The sequence below is a fragment of the Oryctolagus cuniculus genome, chromosome 8 (assembly GCF_964237555.1).
Source record: "Oryctolagus cuniculus chromosome 8, mOryCun1.1, whole genome shotgun sequence".
NCBI lineage: Eukaryota > Metazoa > Chordata > Mammalia > Lagomorpha > Leporidae > Oryctolagus > Oryctolagus cuniculus.
Window position 1 is genome coordinate 45,801,094 of NC_091439.1, and position 23,504 is coordinate 45,824,597.

Here is a 23,504-nt window from a genome sequence, read left to right on the forward strand (position 1 = left end):
TCTCTTTCTCTTTCCTCTCTCTCTCTCCCTGCTTCCCTCCGTCCCTCCCTCTACTCTACCTCCTCCTCTTCTTGTCTTCTGACTCTCTTCTGCCTAGCAAGATGAAAATATTTTTTTTAAAATATGGCAATTTCAACAAACTCAGTTTTCATTTCAAACATTATTGCTATTAGAGGTTACCACAAATCAAACCTAACCCTCTTCTACACTCATGCAGAGACTAGGTACTCTATTTAAGCTAGAAGTTATGGAATATCCCTTCTCCCTCTTGTGAATACTCAAGGTCAAAATAATGTGTATGAAATCAACCATGAAAAAATGCAATATCAAAACCACGAAAGTACACCTATCCTTTTACTTAAATGCTGACGGAACCAGAGGCAGAGTTGTGTCTCACACAAAAGGTCAGTGGCAAGATTTAAACTCCATTGGTATGACATTGGTATCACATTTTGTATGATATTTGGTTCCAAAGCGAGAAGGCAGAAAAACGTGCTGGAACCCTCTGGACACAGAGATATAAACTCAAAGAATATTATATCTTAGAGTGATTCTAATTAAATTTTCTCATTTTACAATTTGAAAAAGTAGTCAGAGAGGCTGACCATCTTGTAACAGAGTCAGTGTGATATCAGGACTGGAACCCCCAATAGCATATGTCCCTTCCTACCACATGCTTCACCTTGTAACTGTGGCAGCTGATCTATGATTCTGTCAACTGGTGATCAAGTTCATAGTTAGCTCCTTATCAGTCATATAATATTCAGAACTGTTTTGATCTGAGATAATTGGGAAATAAAAATATTTTTATGACTGACCACTGCTTCCTTTAACTCAAGAGACAGGTCCACTCTCAAAGATATCCTGAGTTCCACTCAGTGAGTTTCACTGATTTTTTTTTTTTTTTGAGAATAGTGAAAAGGGGGCCCAAAATATTTTTAGAAAGGTAACTTCAGTGAAGAATTTCTTTTAAATAATAGCACATGCAATTAAAGAACTTAGAAGAATATATATAGTTTCAAGCTGTTTATTAGATTGACTCTTTAACCCAGTGAGTTTGTCTTTTTATGTTTCTTATTTGGCTAATTTGACACAAATTAAAACTATAGGCCTACAAGAGCTTAACCATATTTGAATCGAGCGCTGAAATAGCTAAGTGCTGTTGCCTGAGAATTCATAGCCATTGTGCACTCTTGTGGAGAGAGAAACAGGCAGTATTTGGTGGTTTAGGTGGTATCATGGTTGTAGAGATTTCAAATTGGATTATTTAACCATAAAAATGCACATACCAACTTATAGTATTTTATTATTATATAAAATCTTTAAAATGTGTTATTTCTATTAGCCTTCAAAACTGTAATGCAGTAAAGTTATAGTATCCCCTTTAAAAAGTCAGATGCAGAAATTTCACTTTGCAAATTCTAACAAATAGAACCACCACAGGAAAAGCTGTTAACATCTGAAACTGTGTATGTATGCCCTATCCCAGAAATATCACATACTTTAATTCCCAGCTGTTAGTAAAATCTAGAATATTTTGTCTTATGAAATGGTGAGAGTGATAGGTTTTACTGAAAATCACCTTTACTCCTAACCTTTCCAAGGCAAACAACACAGAATTCCTTTGTGATGATCAAAGGAGCGGATTACAAAAACTTTACATGATTTCTGACTTTCTCTTGGCATAGTAATTGATCCCCAAAATTTGGAAACTCTGGGTCCCTGACCACAAGGCTCTAAAGGAAGAGTTCTGCATGGCCGCATGGGGTCAGCTCAGAAAGTCTGAGTCCTGGTGTGGCGTGACTGAAAAAACAAGATTCCTTTCTCTTGGTGGAGAAGGGTTGGGAATGAGAGTGCCGTGCATATTAGAGAGAAGCACAAGCTGTGTTGGCTCCCTCTTTCTTGTAGCTTTTAGAGGATCCTTTGTGGAAGGAAAGAAAGAAAACTTCCTGCTGTAAGAATAATGATGCCCTAAGGAAAAAACATCTGTTCTCCTGTCTAGTGCAGTGTGTTTAAGGAAAGCAGCTGTTATCTGCTTTGAGTTAAAAGGTGGGATTGTTTCCACCTCCACACTTGCAGAACTGGAGTTTACTGCTCCATCTCTGATGTTGGAGGCTGGGGTAAACAACTAAGGCCTTTATCTAAACAGTTTAAATCCTTCTCTCTTCCTCTGTTTCAGCCCACGCATTAGCCTGTGGAACTGGCTTAACAGAATGCATATTTTCTTGTGGATTTTCGTCTTGAGAAAGATTGTTAAGAGTAGGAAGAGGGTGACATTCATTGAAAGTTTAAACAGGTTAGGTACATGGAAGTGAAATCTGAAGGCCAGGATAAGCAGAACATGCAAGTGCCCACAGATTGGTGGGGAAATCTAATTGCTCCATAAGATTTTATTATTTTGTCCCCCTTTTTTTCCCTCAGAAAAATGGCAGTGAAGGCAGATGTTTATAGAAAACCTAAAGAGTTTAGGAACCTGGTTCAGATTTCTTTTTCTTCCCTCTGTCCCAAATCAAATAAAAGGCTCTTTTCATCAGGTTAATCTCCGCTTGATGTTCACAAAGTGCTGACAGTGTAAATGGTGAGTGGTGGAGGGGTGGGGGTTCCTGCAAATTCCAGTGCCCACAGGGTCCAGCAGGAAGCCTAGGAGAGAAGCCCCAGACTCTGCTCAGTCTGAGGGAACCAGGGCTCCTTGGCTTGGCCAGTTGTTACTTCCCAGGAACTGGGGCTCAGAACGGCCTGGTTTTTCAAGAGAAGCAGATAATCTTTTCTTGTTAATAAATTCTCCCAATTTTTAAACAGTGTAAGAAATTTTGTGATTTTTTTTTTTTAAAAATACCAAACAAAATAGATCGGAATGCACCTACCAAGTCTGCAATTTTCTACCACAAGTTGCATGGGCTTCACCTTCCCAAGAAGCTTCCAGAGCTTAAAAAAAGAATTAGGGACTAGAATCTAGCCTAGCAATTAAAACCTGGGTTCAATTCCCAGTGGGATCCAGCTCATGACTCCAGCTTCCTGCCAATGCATACTCCCAGAGGCAGCGGTGATGGCTGAAGTAGTTGGGGTCCTGCCACTCACACGGGAGAACTGGATTGAGTACCTGGTTCTTGGCTTCAGCCCTGCCCAACCCCAGCCATTATAGGCATTTGGAGAGTAAACCAGCAGTTGGGAGCTCCCTCTCTCTCTGCCTCTCAAATAAATGATAAATACATTTAATTTTTTTTACTTAAAAAAACAATTTACTAACAAATGAAGGGAATGATATTTTATTCCTTCCCATTCACTTAATAAGCATCCGTATTAACAAATATTAAAACCACTCATAATTCATTAAAAAGTATAAGATACAGCCTCAAGTGTAGATCCCAGGGTAGTTTAGGAGTCAAATAGAAACAAAATTAAATTATAGTAAACTTACTAAAATTAAGCAGGCCCAAGTGGGGCTAGCTTCAAGGGGCACTTTCCTTCTTTGGATGCTTACTGGGTCTTAGGAGTTCTTCACAGGAGAAGCAGGAGGTACAATGGAAACACTGATGAAAAAGAACAAGTTACATTTGAAGAAATTGCAGGTGTTTGCTATGATTAAATGATCATGAAATCAAAACCAAGGCTGTTAAAAAAAAAAAATTCCCCCCTACAGAAAACAAAAGTAGCTTCCTGAGTCCCATCCCAGACATACTGAATCAGAGTCTTCAAGTGATGGTTTTTAGCGGACACCCAGGTAACCGTCAGGACCAGGATTGGGTAAAGCAAGTGTGGTGAAGACAAGTTCTGCTAGTTTGCACCATGGAGCTAAGTCACATCTGTGAGCAGGGCAACCTGCTTAGATTAGAGGCCTGAATCCTTCCCTTCGCTAGCTGGATTAGTTAACATTAACCTCTTTGTGTCTAAGTTTCTGAGCCTGAAAAAGTAGAGTTAGTGTATCCACTTCATAAGGCTGTCCTGAAGATTACATGTGAAATGCTTAGCCCATTACCATCATCCTGCTCACCACTTGATTCTCAGCCTAAAGCCAGGGGATGGTACCAGAGTGACTTCTCCATAAATAACAGCTGAGTGAATAACACCAGGGATGCATAAAGAAGCTAAATTCTTGGGGATCTTCATGGCACTTAAGGTTCTAGGTATAATCTCAGGGCAGCACCCTGTCCTCTCCTAGCCTAGCTGGAACTATATTTGATACCCAACATGGCTCTGTTGTTTAAAAAAAAATGTAAGTTGCTCCTATATTATACAATTCTAGTGTGTAACTTAAAAAAAATTGCTATCCCAATAGCAAAATGGAAAAAACTTTGTGAACTACAGCTGCTTTAATTAAGTTTATTTTACTTTGTTTTCCCCCTCTGTACCTAAGGCGGCTGTGGTGCCATCTGCCCAGACCCTTAAAATTACTGACTTCAGCTTCAGTGACTTTGAGCTGTCAGATCTGGAAACAGCGTTGTGCACAATTCGGATGTTCACTGACCTCAACCTTGTGCAGAACTTCCAGATGAAACATGAGGTAGGAGTGATGTCTTTTGGGAAAGTGTGTGTATGTGTATGTGTATGTGTGTGTGTGTGTGTGTGTGTGTGTGAGAGAGAGAGAGAGAGAGAGAGAGAGAATGAATGAATTGATTTTGAGTGCCAGTAAGGAAGAGGAAGAATTAAACTTCACCCATCAAGGTGCTATCACCTAGTACATACCTGATATTTTGAAAGAAATATCATCAACTATTAGAAAGACATTTATTGGGCTCCCACCAGGCTGAATAAAGGAGAGTGGTATTAAAAGTGAGAACAGTACAAATGGTTTAGAGCAGTGGTTGAGGGGTGAGAGTGGCAAGAGAAGCAGCTGGAGACAGAGGTAAGCAAATCATGTAGGACCTTGTAAGCCATTCAGAATACTCTGGATTGCATCCTGGAAACAGTGGTGAGGCGCTGAGGGGTTTGAAGCTGGGAAGTTACACGATGTGATTGCCGGAAGTTATGATAACAATGTACAGGGGAGGACAAAGCAGAGTCAACTCCTGGGGGAATGAGGGAGGAGAGGGGATTAGTGTGAGGCCAAGCCTACTTGGAATGAGATCACCTGGATGGGGTGAAGATGAAAACTGATTTTAACCATTTATGTTATCTTATTCCTCTCTCAGAAACTACAACTTTTATAAGTACCTTTTGATATCAGTTTGGAGATACCAGAGAATTCAATTTTGTTTCATAAGATCTGCATCTGTAGCATCAAAGAATAAAGGAGAGCAGAAAGGACTGTTTGGGGAAAAAAATTCAGTAATCTTGCCTTTAGAGTTATTTTTTCTGGTCAGCTGAATGTCTGGTCTCCCTCTACAGCTTTCTTATCTGGAAAATTAAATATCTTGAAGGCCTCTACCATTTAGCACTCCATTAATTCACAGAATGAGAATGTATTAACATATACTGTGTACTCAGCATTATGCCAGGTGCATATTTCAGCAGTGGGTTGTCTCTGCTGTCAAAGCCCTCATGGTTAGGAATGAAAACTAAGGGTGAATACAGATAAGATTAACAGAGAATCATTTATGGTATCACTAGAGACCTGAGTCTAGTTTTTTCTTGAATTTAGCCAAATCTTAAATGAGAATAATTTAAAAAAATTGTGGAAAATAGAATTAGAAGATGTTTATTTTGGTGTAAAAAATTCTTAACAGTTTTTGCATTGTTTTTTCATAATGCACACTTCTACAAACATTTTGAAGTACCCTCATATTACTCTTTTGTTTTAGTGTAGAAACAAAGAACAACTGTCCAAAGACTGTTCTATTACAGTACTTGACTTTTGTTAGAATGTAGTAAGGGATATTATGTTATTTATTATCTAACAAGCTTTAAGAAAGATACTTTTGTTTTTTATTATCCCAGTATTACAATTGAAGGAATTCAGACTGCATTATAGATTAGGAAGATCATACATTTTGAGTCATAGTTCTACTAGTGATAAACCCTATTTCCCTGAGCAATTAATCTCTCACACTGTTACTTTCCTCATATGTTCATAAGGGGAAATGTTATTACTTCCCTTGTAGGAATCTTGTGATACTTAAACGTACATCAGTGTGCTGTTTGTATATATTTGTTTCTGTGTCTGCAATTCTGCTTAACACTTGGTGCAGAGTCCATGTCAGTTATCATATTCTTAGGCCAAATTTTCCTGTCATAATCACCCATCAGATTTCTTGTAGGTTATAAGACTCATTTGTAGAAGCCTTCTCTATTAATAGGATGAAGATCTATTTAGGAGCCAGAGGTTCTAAATGTCAAGCTTAACACTGCATTTTGCTAATTATAGGACCCTATAAATCTACATAATGTCTCAAATCCTTCTCTATTCCTGAGAGGTCCTATGCTGGAAATTAGTGATGATTCTGGTGAAGGGCTTGGCCAGAGAAGAATGGGGTTTTTGTATTTTTTTAATGAAATTTATGTAAGTTGATCTTTTTTCTTTTTGGCTTGCAGATACCATTTGAGGATTAGGTAATGAAGATAGATACTTACAGTTTCTATAGCAATATTTATTCTTATTTTTTTCTTGGATTTTTGTTTATTAGGAAAATATTTCTTTTCAATGTCTGATTCACCTACCTTCCTTTTCTATTTGAATAACCACTATTCTGGTTCTGGCCAACATCAACTTGAACACCATAATCATTCTGACTGGCCTTCCTGCCTTAGTGCCTCTTCTGTTTTGTTTATTTCAGATATTATTGTCAGTATAATTTTAGTATGATAAAATTAAAATGTTACTGCTGGAGAGGATGTTAGAATTATGAAGCTGCTCTGACAAAGACTATTCCATATTGATAGATGTGTCCTCCTGTCTTGAAGTGGCTTCTGAATATTGAGTTTCTCATCAGTAACCACTGTAATCCTTGCCTCTTGCTGATCTCTGAAACAGAAACAAATCTGATTGTGTGTTTATTTTACATGCCATCCGTCTCCTGAATTTTGCCTGCCCTACTTCATGCCATAACATGTTTCCCTTCTTCAGAGCCCTCCTCAGTGTCTCTGTTCATGGGAGGACTCTAGGAATGACTTCATGCCACTTGGAATGCTGTTTGGCTGTTTATAAATTTGCAGTCTCTATTTTATGTTTCTTTATTCCTTTGATATATGCACTTTTGTTATTTTCACTGCTAACTGAATTTCCTAAAGGCAGGTGTTGATCTGTTTTCTTTTTTTTTTTTTCTTTTTGTCCCATAGCATCTTAGGAAGCCTTCCAAATTGTTGGTGTGTGTTGAAAACATTCTCTAGAGCCATCCAAACTACAAATAACTAGAACTAGTTATATACAAAATACTGTTACAAATTTGAATGCTTAAAGCATATCCAAAATTTCCTGTATGCTGTTCAGAACATCTTGATAACAGAATCTTAAAACTGAGCTTAAATCTAGGTATTAGCTAACTACTCTATCCATTGGGTTATCCAATTCTATTAGGTCTATCTTAATAAAATCTAATAGAGTAGTACATCAGGAATTATGTCCCATTGAGTCATTTTGGTCATTGTTTCACATTATGTGGCATATATAAATATTTATTTATATCTGTAAATTTTTGATTAGTAAAAAGATATATCCAAAAGTTCTTTGTTTTTTACTGCTTATTTTCTTGCTACTTTAATTAATTGCAAGCAATTTTCTATATCATGTCATTTTATAGTTCCTAAACATATCAAAGAAACTTAATGCTCTTAAAAATTCTTCTAGTAGGATTAATCCACCATCTTCTTGATGGGCTTTATTCAGAAAAGATCATAATGAAAGAAGCTGCAGTGTACTTAGGGTGAACACATGTCAGCCATCGGCGCATACAAATCCTCTGCTTGATATACAGCAACTCAGGGTGAAAGAGTTTGGAGACATTGGGTTCTTTGTTATCAGAATTCCCTGTGAACTGAGCCATAAAACAGAAGCAAAAAGATCTGAAGAGAAATGTGAGAATATGAAAGCATTCATTTTCTACCAAATCCTCTATAAGCAGTTTCCAACAACAATGAAGAAACCTTGTCTGGGCCTACTTCTGTAGCCGATCATATTGTGTTGAATATTGTCAAAGCAACATTCTTTTTCCATTCCCTAGGGCAGTGCTCTTTGTGTTTGAAGCATCCCCAGTGATATATGCAAGAGAGAAGCACATATTTATTTTTGCAAATCCCCAAAGAATATTAAATCATCCAGATTTGAAGAGAGGCAGATTCTGATGCTAGCACAAACACAGAATAGCCATGTTTAGGGCCCATGAATCCCTGGGGATTTTATGTAATACACCACTTAGAAGTTGAATTAAACACAACTTGGGATACTTGCTAAACAGTCTATCCTTTTTCCCATCTTTGAAATTACTTTTTTTTTTTCATGTGGACCCCAGAGCTTTATTTTGCATATATATATATTACATCTTGAAAACCAAGAAGTACCTCTGCCTGAATATTTAAGCATAGTTTAAAGGACAATGATTTAATGATAATAGTGGCACTTATAGCTCTAATTTGTCCTTGATGTTTGATATATACTTTATTCCCAGCCCACTTCCTCAGAGCTTTGCACTAAATACCTTTGCAGATACACAACGCAGAAATGTGGAAAGAACTTGAGAGTGGCTGATTTTTTGGCTCTCTAAAAGTGAAGCCATACAGATGTAACTCTTTAGACTGTCTTAATTGATGACACAGGATGTCTTATCCTTTAAAGATCTAGTTAGTGCCCTACCCTACCCATGCCAGATAGACCTCTCAGAGATGTCTTGCATTTTAGTTAATGTGGTGGTTAACACTGTAGACTTTGGAGTCAAACTGCTCACGTTTGAATGTTGGCCTCTTGCTAGTGCATGACCTTCAGCAAGTTACCTCTGACCGTCAGATTTCTCAGCTGCGAAATGGTCAAAATAGTAGTGCTGCTCTCTACCACTGTAGAGATTAACAGTGAATGGTATGTAAAGTGCCTAGAATATAGTAAATGTGTGATAACTGTAAGCAATTGTTGTTACAGTGTATGCTTTATTTCCTGAAGGTTCTGTGCAGATGGATTTTAAGTGTTAAGAAGAATTATCGGAAGAATGTTGCCTACCATAATTGGAGACATGCCTTTAATACAGCTCAGTGCATGTTTGCTGCTTTAAAATCAGGCAAAATTCAGGTATTTTTAAGAGTCATTCATATATTTGAGACATTTTGTCACTTCATAGTAAGATATACAGCATAATTTTTTATTGTGTACTAGTAATTGAAAATATTTACTTCCACTTACAAAAAAATTCTATTTCATTAATTAAGGAGGACTCATGGCAACATACTTAGTTACCAATTTTCTTTCATACATAATATATATTTAAAATATTTGAAATACATCATGGAATCTTTGGGACATTTTCACTATAAATAGTCTGGGAAAATAAATTTTTCTACAGAGGAAAATAGTACAGCATTAAGAATAAAAAAAGTATTATATTTCTCATGTTCACACTAAACCTGCTCCATAGTAGAATTCTTCAAAAGCTACCCAAGTTCTGCATTTGGCTTCATAGGTAACTCCAGGATTCTCTATTTTACCTTCTCTGGAGCACTCACCTAATTTTACAAGTCCTCATTTGTGTTAAGGTTTGGTTTCATGTACATTGACCAGAGTCTGTTTCAAAGGAAGATCAATACAGAAAACATTTAAGTAATTCATTCCTTTCCAACCTTTCCAAGCCAAATTTTATCCATATCTCTGTCATTAGATTCTAACTTCAGTGAGAATCGTCTAGTTATTCTAGGTAAGTGATTCCAGGCATCCATCATGTAACTGTGGTTTTTTTTTTGTTTTTGTTTTTTTTTTTGTTTGTTTGTTTTTTGACAGGCAGATTTAGACAGTAAGAGAGAGAGAGAGACAGAGAGAAAGGTCCTCCTTTACGTTGGTTCACCCCCGAAAATGGCCGCTACAGCCAGTGCGCTGCGCCTATCCGAAGCCAGGAGCCAGGAGCCAGGTGCTTCCTCCTGGTCTCCCATGGGGTGCAGGGCCCAAGCACTTGGGCCATCCTCCACTGCACTCCCAGGCCACAGCAAAGAGCTGAACTGGAAGAGGAGCAACCAGCACAGAATCTGGCGCCCCGATCGGGACTAGAACCCAGTGTGCCAGCGCCCCAGGTGGAGCATTAGCCTATTGAGCCGCGGCACCAGCCGTAACATTTTTTAATTCAGAACTCCCCTGCTCATTTTAAAAAAGTAATCTAAAAATGGTATTCTCTCTCTATACTGTCATAGGTTGACATTTTGACTCAATAGATCTGAAAGAGGTCACTGTTACCAAGAAGTCATATGATATTGTTTTCCTTCCATAGCAAACATTTATAAGAAATAGGATAACCTGTGTTGCGATATGGAAATGTCATAAAGATTATTACCATTGAAAACTATCCTTGTTTTTTGTGAGAAATAAGAAAATAATGATTCCTTAATATGTTATAAAACCTATGTAGAGTGTTTATACAGTTCCTACAGAAAAGAGATGAGGATGATTTTATCCTTTTTTTTTTTTTTAACTAACAAGAACAGTAGTGTAGATAATACAAATGGCAGATACTCAAAATTAAAACATATTTGAATTGGGAATATATTATGCAACTTTTTAAAACCAACTTTGCATTCCTAATCATCTGTTTTCTGTCCTCTCACTTAATATTCATATCACCCACATCCCTTGAGGACCAAGCAACTGATAGTAAAGCAGAACCTGCAGGGGTCTAAAAGAAACCCAGGCTTTAAAGTTTACTATGTGGGCCAGTGCTGTGGTGTAGCAGGTAAAGCTGCCGCCTGCAGTGCCAGCATCCCATATGGGTGCCAGTTCGAGTCCCGGCTGTTCCACTTCCTATCCAACTCTGTTATGGCCTGGGAAAGCACTAGAAGATGGCCTAAGTCCTTGGGCCTCTGGTCCCACATGGGAGACCTGGAGGAAGCTCCTGGCTGTTGACTTTGGATCGGCCCAGCTCTGGCTGTTGCGGCCATTTGAGGAGTGAACCAGTGGATGGAAGACTTCTATCTGTGTCTGTCTCTACCTCTCTGTAACTCTGCCTTTCCAATAAATAATTTAAAAAAAATCTTATAAAATAGGCCGGTGCCGTGGCTCACTAGGCTAATCCTCCACCTTGCGGCGCCGGCACACCGGGTTCTAGTCCCGGTCGGGGTGCCAGATTCTGTCCCAGTTGCCCCTCTTCCAGGCCAGCTCTCTGCTATGGCCTGGGAGTGCAGTGGAGGATGGCCCAAGTGCTTGGGCCCTGTACCCCATGGGAGACCAGGATAAGTACCTGGCTCCTGCCATCGGATCAGCGCGGTGCGCCGGCCACAGCGCGCTGGTTGTGGCGGCCATTGGAGGGTGAACCAACGGCAAAGGAAGACCTTTCTCTCTGTCTCTCTCTCTCACTGTCCACTCTGCCTGTCAAAAAATTAAAAAAAAAATAAATAAAAATAAAAAAATCTTATAAAATAACAAAGGTTATTATAATTCCACAGATATAAAATTAACAATTATTGGTATTTACTGTAGGCAGATTACTTTTTTGAGGTGCTCAGCTCTTTCTGTTGATAAGGGATATTTGTAGTAACCTCATCTTAAATGACAAAATACAGCCATTTCCTTGGAGAGCAGGATTCTAGGATGAGTCCTTTGTGACTCTAAAGAAGTGTGTATGTAAAGTGCTGAGGGAAAAAGCAGGTCACAGAAAAGATGTAGCACATCACCCTTCACTGAGTAAGGCCTCTCCCTTTCTCTCCTCCATGCCTTTGGTCATGCAGAACAAGCTCACTGACCTGGAGATACTTGCACTGCTGATTGCTGCACTAAGCCATGATTTGGATCACCGCGGTGTGAATAACTCTTACATACAGAGGTAAGACTTTCCTCAGCAAAATAAGGAAAAGTTCCATTGAAATTATAGAACTGTACTTTTGTTAAAGTTAGAGCCCCAGCAAAATCTTATGGTACAAAATTTCAATTGGTCGAGGTCCTGTAATATACTCTGGTTACATTCAAGGGAAGTGGGAAAAATAATGTAAGCCCAATCTTCTCTTGGTAATGTTTCAGCCCCGAAATTGAAAAAATATTTATGTTGAGATTCTTATTTCATTAAATAATTACCATGACATTTGATTTAGTTTATGTGTACCCAGCTTAATAGCTTCTTTGGAAAAGTATTAATACTCGTTCAGTAAAGGTAGAATTTCACCCAAGAATAGAAAAGATAATATTTGAAAAGGTCTTAGCTCAGCCCTTGTGTACTTAGGAAGTGTTCAGTAGAAGGCAGCTTTGGGTCTTGCTGGAAGTACTGCAGCCCAGTGTTGGAGAACTTGAGCTCAGCAGTCAGATTTGGATTCAAATCCTAGCTCTGCACAGTCCCTGTATGGCCCTGGGCATTGGAAGCACCAGTACTCCCACTTCCTGGGGTTGGTGTAAGTTTTAAGAGATCGCACACAATACCAAGTAGCATCCCCAGTGCATATATTAACATAAATGTTAAATCTTCACAGTAGGTGCTTGAGATGGTTGTTTCATAATCACCAGAAATCTGCTCCTTGGCTGATTTTAAGAGTAAAATACCAGGGCTGGCACTGTGGCACAGCAGGTTAAGCCGTTTCCTGCAGTGCCAGTATCCCATATGGCACCAGTTCCAGTCCTGGTTGCTCCACTTCCAATCCAGCTACCTGCTAATGCACCTGGAAAAGCAGTAGAGATTGGCCCAAGTCTGTGGGTCCCAGCACCTACGTGAAACTCCTGGCTCTTGGCTTTGGCCTGGCCCAGCCCCAGCTGTTGGGACCATTTGAGGGGTGAACCAGAGATGGAAGATCTCTTCTCGCCTCTCCTCTTCTCCTCCCCCTTTCTCTCTCTCTCTCCCTCTCCTCCTCCTCTTCCTCCTTTTCCTCCTCCTCTCTCACTCTGCCTTTCAAATTTAAAAAAATTCATTAAAAAAAAAGAGTAAGATACAAATCCTTTGGAAAGAGTTTCAGACTCCTTCAAAGGCCATAATTACATGACATTTGCAATGACAACCAAGATGTTAAAGGTGACAAAACTTTTCATCAAATTGTTGAGTTACTGTGGTATTTGTATTTTCTTGCAAATATTTGAAAAGTCTACATTTTAATGGCAAAATATCTTACTAATGAACATATTTTTTAAGTATGCAAGTGTTTTAACTAATGGGGAGATCTCTTAAGGAAATTCCAGTTGTCTGATATCTGGAGGGAATTCCAGAAAGCTCTCTAATCACATTCCCTTTATCTAAACAAATGGAAAACTTCATGTAAAAAGAATTGTAGTGATGTAGTAACATGTCCTCTGCTGACCTTCGATGGGAAAAGATAGCAAGCTCTTGCTTGAGTGCATGGTCTAGCTGTTTCCTCTTGAAAATCCACTGTTTTGGAAAACTGACTGGGTAACATGTCCTTTGTCCCCTGTACTTTGTTATGTGATTTTGATCCTCCGTAAACACTGAGAGTAATCATGAAAGGGGCACCAGCATGAGAAGAGTAAGAGCACAGAGTCAGGCCACATAGTATAGCCTTTATGATCAGCATGACCAGAAGTCAGAGTCAGCTTTGGCTGTGTTCCCTCCCTACTTCAGAACTGAATGGCATGATTACTGCATGGACTACCAGTGTGTGCATTGCACTAGGATGCTGCATTGCCCTCCTATAGACTGAAGACAACACACTGTTTTTTCCATTTTGTTTATTTAAAATAATTATCCGGAAAAAAGTCATCATCTCTTCAATAAAAAAAATAAATAAATAAACGTCCTGGGAAAAAGTCATAGACTGCAGAATCTTGCTTTCACACACACCACAAAGCAGACTTCCATCAAGTAATAATACCTTTTTTTAAGTTAAAGCAGTTTCAAAGATTTTTATTTCTTCCTACATCCTTGCGGTTTGAGTAAGGGAAACCAAGAATTTTCCAGGAATATTTCTCTTTTTTCTTTCCTTGCTGGTAACTGAGTGATACTCAAAGTAGGATGTTTTAAACCAGGGAACTTTTGGGTGAATATGAGTACTATAAAAATTTCCATATAAAGAACTCATTTAAAAAAGATATACAGTGTCTGGATCTGAATCTATCAAACCAATATGTAAAGAAAACAAAAACAATAAAAAGTGATACAGAAATAAGAGCAATACTTCAAAAAAATAAAAAGTGCCATGGAGTAACAAAGTTAAAAACTAAAATTCTCTTCATTCATTTTTGAACATCTTTTTAGAAGTTTACTTTGAAGTTAAGATATTCCCTGAATTGGGAACTGTCTCTTGATTCATTATTTAATTCTTCAATAAGATTTCATTTAGGGTAGGCGCCGCAGCTCACTAGGCTAATCCTCCACCTATGGCGCCGGCACACCAGATTCTAGTCCCAGTCGGGGCGCCAGATTCTGTCCCGGTTGCTCCTCCTCCAGTCCAGCTCTCTGCTGTGGCCAGGGAGTGCAGTGGAGGATGGCCCAAGTGCTTGGGCCCTGCACCCACATGGGAGACCAGGAGAAGCTCCTGGCTCCTGGCTTCGGATCGGCGCCGGCCACAGCGGCCATTTGGGGGGTGAACCAATGGAAAAGGAAGACTCTCTCTCACTGTCTAAATCTGCCTGTCAAAAATAAATAAATAAATAAAATTTTTTAAAAAAATTGCATTTATGGGGGAGTACTACATGTAGCCCAGTGAACTACTTAAGCGTTCACTGCCCATGGGGCTGGTGCCGTGGCTCACATGGCTAATCCTCCACCTGCAGCACCAGCATCCCATATGGGCACCGGGTTCTAGGCCCGGTTGCTCCTCTTCCACTCCAGCTCTCTGCTGTGGCCCGGGAGGGAAGTGGAGGATGGCCTAAGTGCTTGGGCCCCTGCACCTGCACGGGGGGAGGCACCTGGCTACTGGCTTTGGATCAGTGCAGCGCCGGCCATGGCGGCCATTTGGGGAGTGAACCAAAAGAAGGAAGACCTTTCTCTCTGTCTCTCTCTCTCACTGTCTGTAACTCTATCTGTTTAATAAAAAAAAAAAAAAAAAAAGAGTTCACTGCCCATGTTTAACCTCTCCCACATCAGTAGATAAAGGAGAGTGACTTCAGGTAGATATTGAATTATTATGTTTTAAATAGGCAGTAATAGGAACAAAATGTCCAAAGTACAGATATCCACTAGAAGAGTTGTAACATGTGGGTTAAATAGAGAAATTTCCCACATTAGGCTAATATCTAATATATACTGTTGTGGGCCCACTTATTTAGTTAGATGGATAATGAGCAGTTACTAGGTCCCAAGATCCCACTCCTATATAAAGGAATTGTCATAATCGCATGGAATAACAGTGGTCACTGCAGGGAAGTATCTATTGAGTCCTGAGTTGTTTAACAACATAGACTGTAAATGCACGACAGAGGTCATAGGTCAAGACTTTTTTGTCCATCTTCTTTGTCAGTAGAGGAAGTGGGACTTAATCTGGATTGTATTTGGAGAAGAGACAGGATAACAATATTCCAGAAATGGCATGAGGTGAGAGTTTTCATGGAACTGTGTTGATGGCTAGCCTGGCTAGGGTCTCAAGGCTCACAATGACTAGGAATGAAAAGTAAGAGATGAACAAGTAGAAGTTATAAGACCCTTTTAAGTTAGGATTACAAAAACTAATGCCACAATTTTAGATTTTATATGGTGAAAAACAAGGAGCCATTACAGTGTATAGTATAATAAAAGCCATGTTACAGCAGATGTAAACTGAAAATAAGATATGAGTATTAACTAGAGAGAGGAAGAGAATAAGAGAAAAAAATTTTTTGGTTCATTATTGAACATCTACTTATGCAGGAAGGAAGGGGAAATATTATTACTTCTGATCCAGGAATTTGGAACAGTGATGGTGCTACTCATTAAAACAAAACAGGAAGTTTGTGTGTGTGTGTGTGTGTGTGTGTGTGTGTTTATTGTGAAGGATGGAGGCTTAAGGAGTTTTGGCAATGAGGAGAAACTAATAAGTAATAAAAAGGATGGTAGAAGAAGTAAGAATGATCAAATTAATGTTTTGTTTTGTTTTGTTTTGTTTTTTACTTGACAGATAGAGTTAGACAGTGAAAAAGAGACAGAGAGAAAGGTCTTCCTTCAGTTGGTTCACTCCCCGAATGGCCGCTACGGCTGGAGCTTCGCCGACCCGAAGCCAGGAACAGGGTGCTTCCTCCCGGTCTCCATGCGGGTGTAGGGGCCCAAGCACTTGGGCCATCCTCCACTGCCCTCCTGGGCCACAGCAGAGAGCTAGAGTGGAAGAGGAGCAACCGGGACTAGAACCCGGTGCCCATATGGGATGCTGGCGCCACAGGTGGAGGATGAACCAAGTGAGCCACGGTGCCAGCCCCATGGGGTGTTTTTTTTGTTTGTTTGTTTTTGTTTTTTTGAGATTAGAGGTACAATAATAAAAAAAGTCCTGGTAGCCACAACAATCAGAACTAGGAAAACTCATACTGTCTCACAGTCTTCTCTGTCCCATAATAGAGGAACAGGAATGAACTGGAGTCATGGACTGGCACAGTGCTAAGAGAGGGCCAGCAGGATCTGAGAGATTTAAAAGGGTACTCGAGTTGGCACAAATCACCTGTGAAGTTCAAAGTGGATAAAGTCCATTTTATCCAGGAATGAGATAATCCCTGGGACTTTGGAAGTCTTGGGAAACTGGAAATCTAAATATGAATAAAGTACAAATTCATTTAGTCCTAATGTCAAATAATGATGCTAATAGTTATAATAAGCTAACGCTTAATATTATCTTTATTACATGGCACTTGGAACTCTTTTTAACACTTTATGTATTAATTTAGTTAGTCCTTTTACCACTATGTAGTGGCTATGGTAGTTATGGTGGTTAAGGCCAAATCAAATCAGGTGCCAGTTCAAATCCTGATACCTCCTCTCACTGTGTGACCTTGGGCAAGGCATTTAACCTCTTTTTCTGTTTAGCTCTGTTTAATAGGATAATGATATTAGCTATCTCATAGAGTTTTTATAAGAATTAAGGGAATATAAATAATTATAAAGTGCTTGGAATGGTACCTGGAACATATTAAAAGCTCTATAGGTTTTAGCTGTTTTCACAAGGAATGCTATTAATGACAGATAAGAATTCAAGATCTTGCTTTATTGTTTGGTGGATAAAGGCAGTAGCAAAGAAAATATGCTCAGTACCCATACTAGCTGTGGAACAAAGGGATAGGCCAATGTCGATTTTTAATGTTAAAACAGTCAGTAGTGTCAATGAGGTCAAAGATCTGTGTAGTCAAAATATCGAATGAGTCACCAACTTGAATATTTGTATCATAGAATATGATTACAAAAAACGGAAAGCATAAGAAAACAGTAGTGAACATTTGGAGAGAAATAATGATGCAGAGTAGACCTAAATGGAGTTGACATGGGTAAAAGTGTACAGATTTAAGCCTAGACTATTATATGTGGATGATAAACAGAATGAGGACAATTTTAGTATTTGTGAACAGTTGAGGACCAAGGTGGACAGATTGTTTTTCTCATAGGGCTTTCATTTTTTTATTGATTTCTAAGGCTGTTTCTGGACTGCTTTCTGCCTGGGTATCCTAATACCCACTCTCAGAGATGGATCAACAACTGTGCTGGACAGAGGAAAATGCAGGGAGGGTATGCCAGTCCACTAATGTGCAGTGAGATCAGTATGAGAATAAAATTTTGCAGCAGTAGTGGTTTGAATAAATCCTTCTGATGCAACCTCAAATTAAGAGGCAACATAATCTTATGTTTGGGAAAAAATGAAAAGCAAAAGGATGTAGAATACTTTGGTTTCTATGAATATTTTTGTAAACAGGAAATTGGGGGCATTTGTCACCCTTTTATTGATTCATAAACTGTATTTTTAGAATGTGCTTATAAGTAAAGACAAACACAGTTTACATTCATCTGTGTCACAAGCCAAGAATTTTCTCTACTGTGAAACAGTACTTTCTGCACTATCTGAAAATGCAATGTGCATTTGAAGTTTTAACTTGTTCGTGTTATAGCCACCTAATTGCACTTCTCTGTCCAGCTCCTAACTAGGTCAGGGAGTGGAGCCTGTGTGCAAAGTACTGCGGTGTCCTGAGACACTGTAGTGCCATGTGGAATCCCAACTCCACCATTGACACCAACCTTGAGCAAGTTAGGCAATCTCTCTGAACCTTTGGTTTTCTAAAAACAAATGCAAAAATTCCAGTTTCAGAGAAATTTCAGCCTGCATTACCCTGAAGGCTAGCCTCAGTAAAAGCTGGTGTGCATTTAGCCTGTTAGTGAATATGACCCTAAGGAGCAGGAGATGCAGGACTAGGAGTGAAACAAGGGGGAAGGGGAAGCCAGTAAAAGGATGAGTTATCCCAGTGTCTACACAGACAGGTGACTGGTGCTCAGTCCTGCCAGGTGCTTTTGAAGTATTTTATGAAATGAGACCTAGGATTTAGCCTACAAAGCAAAAGCTAGTTTCTATATACCTCCGTACCCCATTAATCATAGGTAGCCACACAGGCCTTGAGTCCTTCCAGGCTGAACAAATGTGAATGCAGAAAGAGTTCCAGTGGGCACCAACTTTAGGGTCAGATAGCTTCAGGGCAGAAATGAGAGGTACACAGGGTGTGCCAGAGCAATGCATCTTCTAATTGGTGCTTGCATTAAGTCTGATAAAGTATCCATAGAACCAGACTCTACATCAATAACTGAAGAGCTGGGAGTGAGAATTTTGAAGTTATGAATAGAAGTGCCCTATAGGGGTTATTGTCAGCATTAAATATGAGCGACATAGGGGCCAGCACTGTGCCACAGTGGGTTAAAGCTCTGGCCTGTAGCACCCACATCCCATATGGAAGCTGGTTCAAGTACCAGCTGCTCCACTTCTGATCCAGCTCCCTGCTAAAGCACATGGGAAAATAGTGGAGGATGGCCCAAATGCTCGGGCTACTGCACCCACGTGAGAGACCCAGAAGCTCTTGGCTCCTGGCTTCAGCCTGGCCCAGCCCTGGTTGTTGTGGCCATTTGGGGAGTGAAACAGCAGTTGGAAGACCTCTGTCTGTCTCTACCTCTGTCTGTAACTCTGCCTTTCAAATAAATAAAATAAATCTATATAAATCTATATAATATATATAATAAAATATATATGAAAGGCATAGCATAGTGCCTTGACATGTTATAGGCTCTCAGTCCATGGCAATTAGTACCACTAGAGAAAACAGTTATCACTAAATTCAAGAGGTTTATCAGCTAATAGGGCAATAAACATATGAAATATCTATCACCTGGTACAAAAAAAGTTATTAAAGGAATATCATATGTCCTTGAATTTCTTATATAAGTGAAAATAACATACTTTAGAAGCTTTTTTTTCATTTTAAGTGAAGGGAATGAGGATATGGCAATTGTTCTATTAACTTTAAACATAATCTAGACTGAGTGATGAAGTTTTGGCAAAATACAGAATACAGAATGCAAGGCAGATTCAAAAACAGAGCAATTATTGGTTCTATTTATCCTAGACCTCTTTCTTCATGTTCTAGGCCATCTCCCTGGATCATCTCACCCACTCTATGGCTGAGATGACCATCTACAGGTGAATGCATTCCAAATGTGTACTTCCAGTCCAGAACTGGGTTGAAATCTTTTTGTGCATTAGGACCGATCTCAGATACCTTAAAATGAACACGTGCAGCACTCAGCTGATCATCTTTCCCCATTAGCCTCCATCTCTAAGCATTTTATCTCGTTTTTCCTATCAGTTAATGAGATCCTCATCCTTATGCTACGTAAGGCAGAAACCTAGCATTCACCCTTTCCCCTTCATCTCCTAAAACCCTCATCTCATTCCCAATCAGGATGCATTACAGCTCCTATCTAATCTAACTCTCAGACATCTCTCTTTTCTCTCTCCTTACCCACCCTGCTCCCTCCCATCAACCCTCCTTCCCCACCCACTCACCTCTTCTTTTCCTTTGGGTTGCTTGTACTCTAATCTAGGCTCTCTCTTTTACAGAAGTCTCCTTACCTCCCCAGTCCTGTTTCTACCAAATTCATCCTTTTTTGTAAATATGCTCATGGTACTGCATTCACTGTCTTCCTGCTTTCCAGTGATGAGGCCTATACCTGCCTCATAGCACAACTCAATAAATATGGAAGGGGAAAATAAATCAGGCAAGAAAGAGTTAATTCAAGAACAGTTACAATAATAATGACAATGAGTCAGCAGTATAGGTGATAGTTTAAACAATAGGAATAGATGAAACTACCCATTCTCTCATCTTTATTTTTCACCTTACTATTTGGTTTTCCCTCAAGTCCCTTTCACTCTACCCATTTTTTCCTACATTAAAGTTCTTCAATCTTGAGTAGTTTCTCTATTCCTAAAAAATTAAATGCAAAGTTAAATAGTGATTTAGATAGTAGTATAAAAATAACAGATCAATTTTGGTTCATAATTCATAAACCATGTTCACATAAATTTTAGGAACCGAGATTTTCACAAGCTTTTTCTTTTATAGACGAAATAGTAAAAACCCATGCTTGATACTCACATGTGAAGGGTCATGAGAAATATGAAGTGGGGGACTGTGCGTGTCATGTTAGCATTTGATTTGTGACTGTCCCATACATATGATGAAAACTGGGTGTAATATCATTTCCTATCTCTTCACTCCGCCAGAGTGTGTCTGCTCCCTCCAAAGGTTCAGTTTACATAGTTAGCAGGATATCCTGCATTCAAATAACCTGAAACCCACACAGGAGGATCTTCTGATTCAGTTGATCCCTTCCCTTCTCCTCCCAAGAGTGCCTGAGCACTGACTGTCTTCATTTCCCTCACTTGTCATCACTCACACCACAGTTAGTTCCATCCCAGGCCTTTTTTTCAATATAAGCCTACATGGATAAGCTGACCTTGACCCTGAGCTGCATTTCATAGGAGAAAGCAGCATGCAAATTTCACATTTTAAATCAACTGCAGTTATGAAGTTGAAAAGTATTGTTGATACAATCATTGTGGAAAATTTTTTTCATGTTTAAACAGAAATTAGTCCTTTGTTCTTATTCCTTACATCACATTTTTATCGATATTAAAACCAATGAAGTTGTTCAACAGCATCAGTTACATTGGTATTTGAAAACAATTTGACATTTTGCATTTATTTTTCAGATGACTCTTTTCTCAACAAAAGGAGAGAAAATTATTAGGTTGATCAATTTTGTCAAGTAGCCTCTTTTTTAGTTAACAAATAATAATAAGAAATGGATAAACAGACCTATTGGGGAAGCTGATTTTTTTTTCCCTTTCTTAGAAGTGAACACCCACTTGCTCAACTCTACTGCCATTCAATCATGGAACACCATCATTTTGACCAGTGCCTGATGATTCTTAATAGTCCAGTAAGTACCTAATTTATTGTTGTGGAATTTTTAAAAGAGAGCTTTATAAATTCAGTTTTATTTTTAGGTTTTGGACATATTCCCAGCATCATAAATTCTTGAACATACTTTATTCCTTTTTGGGTAAGGAAGGCAAAGCCAAAACATTTGAGATCCTCACAACCTCTTTCTCTGTGACAACCAAAACTATCTAAATGTTGCCTGATAAGGGAAATTTGGCTATTCAACTCTATTTGGCTATTCCAACTTAGCAACACAGCTGGTACTTTGTGACTCTCAGTTAATTGTCATTTTTTCTAAGCAAATTAGGTGGTCTATATAGTTTTTAGGGTTTGCTTTCACAAAAGGCAATGCATTTTCCTCTTTCTGTGAAAGCTTCTCATCACTAACAAACTTTTATTAAGGAATAAAGTTATCCAATAACTCATTTTAAATGAATATATTTATCTATATAAGAAAGCATATGCTATGCTAAACATACCTGTGCTAAAGAAAAACTAAGATTAAAAGCATATATACCAGAATGTTAACAATGGTTGTATTTGTCTAGTGAAATTAACACTCTATTTCTGTTTATTTAATATTCACATCTGTTATATGCATATATGTTTCCTTTTTAATAAGAAAAAAATGAAAGTTGCAACTATTATGTTGAACAAATTATAAGGTGTATAACCTTAAAGCAATTTTATCACCGTATCTCTAAGTTTGCCCAGCAGGGCTAATTCTTTCCTGACCTCTGGAAGAAAATTCAGGGTGGCCTGTGTTTTTCCTGGTCACTGCTTTATAAGCAAAAGCTCTCTAATTACTTGGGGTTTCTTGATTACTTGAGGTTCCAGTTCTCAATTCAGGATCCATTATATCCAGTTCTGGGTAATTAATAGTCCAAAGTTTGAACTTAGTTTTAAGTGTAAGGTTTTCCCCCTTATGCACTGTTGGCTTCTCTTGTTCCCTACGTTGTGTTTCTTCTCTTTCCTCACTCCCAATTGCCCCTGTAGTTTCCTACCTCTCCAGACTTAGAGAATGGAATGGGAAAACAGGCAAGAAGAGGGGCCAGAACATTCTTAACAGACTGGTATGGTTTTGAGTATCCTACCCTTTGTGCCTGGAGGATGTTTAAGCTGAGTTCTTTTCATGATCCCTGCAAAGCACCCTCATTGTGGGGATATCTCACAGTAGATGCCAGCTGATACCTTGTCTTTACGTTTTCCAGATATGAATCTGCAACAAGACCACTCTAGCCCCACATCCATGCACTAAGCTACACAGGAACTTCAAGGCCTCTCTCCTACTTGAAGGGAACACTGTCACCCATCCCTAAATCACTACATGGGGTGCAGGTCCAAGATGCAGCCTGTCTGGCAATTTCCTTATCAAGTCTGCATATGGTCTAGTACAGACTGTTTTGCTTCATCATGTGATTGTTTCATTCAGTCAGTTCATGTGTGAATGCTCAGTAGAAAAATGATGTCAGTATACTCTAGAAGTTGTATCATTTCATGCACAAGTTCTTTGGGATGAGATGTGCCAGAAATATGGGAGTTGAATTTTGATCTTCAGCAAGAAAGAAAGAAAAAAAAACCCTCCACTTGGCTTCTGTACAAACAATCCTCTCCCTTCTGAGAATATTAAAAATGGTCACTTGGGGAACTGACATTTAGCCTAGTGGTTAAGATTCCCACTACCGACATTAGAGTGCTTGGGTTTGATTTCCAGCTCTGGCTCCTGACTCCAGCTTCCTGCTCATGCAGACGCTGGGAAGCAGCATAATTGGGTTCCTGCCACTGTCATGAGAGCCCTGGGTTATAGTTCCAGTTCCTGGCCTCAGCCTAGCCATTGTGGGTATTAGGGAATTGAACCAGGGGATCGAGTGCTAACTTGCTTGCTTGCTTTCTCTCATATTCTGCCTCTCAAATAAATTTTTAAAAATTCATTTTAAAAAAAAGGTGACACTTGTACTCAAGGCTCACTCTCTCTTGCTTTGGACAGCCTTGGGCTCCGGGCACCTTTTTCTTTCTTCAGGGCCCACATTAATAGCCCTACTGTCTCAGTGATCCAGTTCCATCTGCATTGTCTCAGGGTTCCCAC

General features: G+C 39.1%; 1 protein-coding gene across 7 annotated transcripts in view; it reads left to right on the plus strand.

Annotated features, from left to right (window-relative positions):
- Positions 1 to 23,504, plus strand: part of PDE5A (phosphodiesterase 5A) — a 158,716-nt gene that overhangs the window by 102,259 nt on the left and 32,953 nt on the right. For all 7 annotated transcript variants that reach the window (XR_007909494.2, XM_002717227.5, XM_008267901.4 and 4 more), the window contains exons 12-15: positions 4,355 to 4,501; positions 9,023 to 9,148; positions 11,782 to 11,876; positions 21,329 to 21,416. Coding sequence is in view for 6 of the 7 variants with exons in the window: in XM_002717227.5 (XP_002717273.1) it covers positions 4,355 to 4,501; positions 9,023 to 9,148; positions 11,782 to 11,876; positions 21,329 to 21,416 (456 nt within the window). In the remaining variant the exon portion in view is untranslated. The remainder of the gene's footprint in view (positions 1 to 4,354; positions 4,502 to 9,022; positions 9,149 to 11,781; positions 11,877 to 21,328; positions 21,417 to 23,504) is intronic.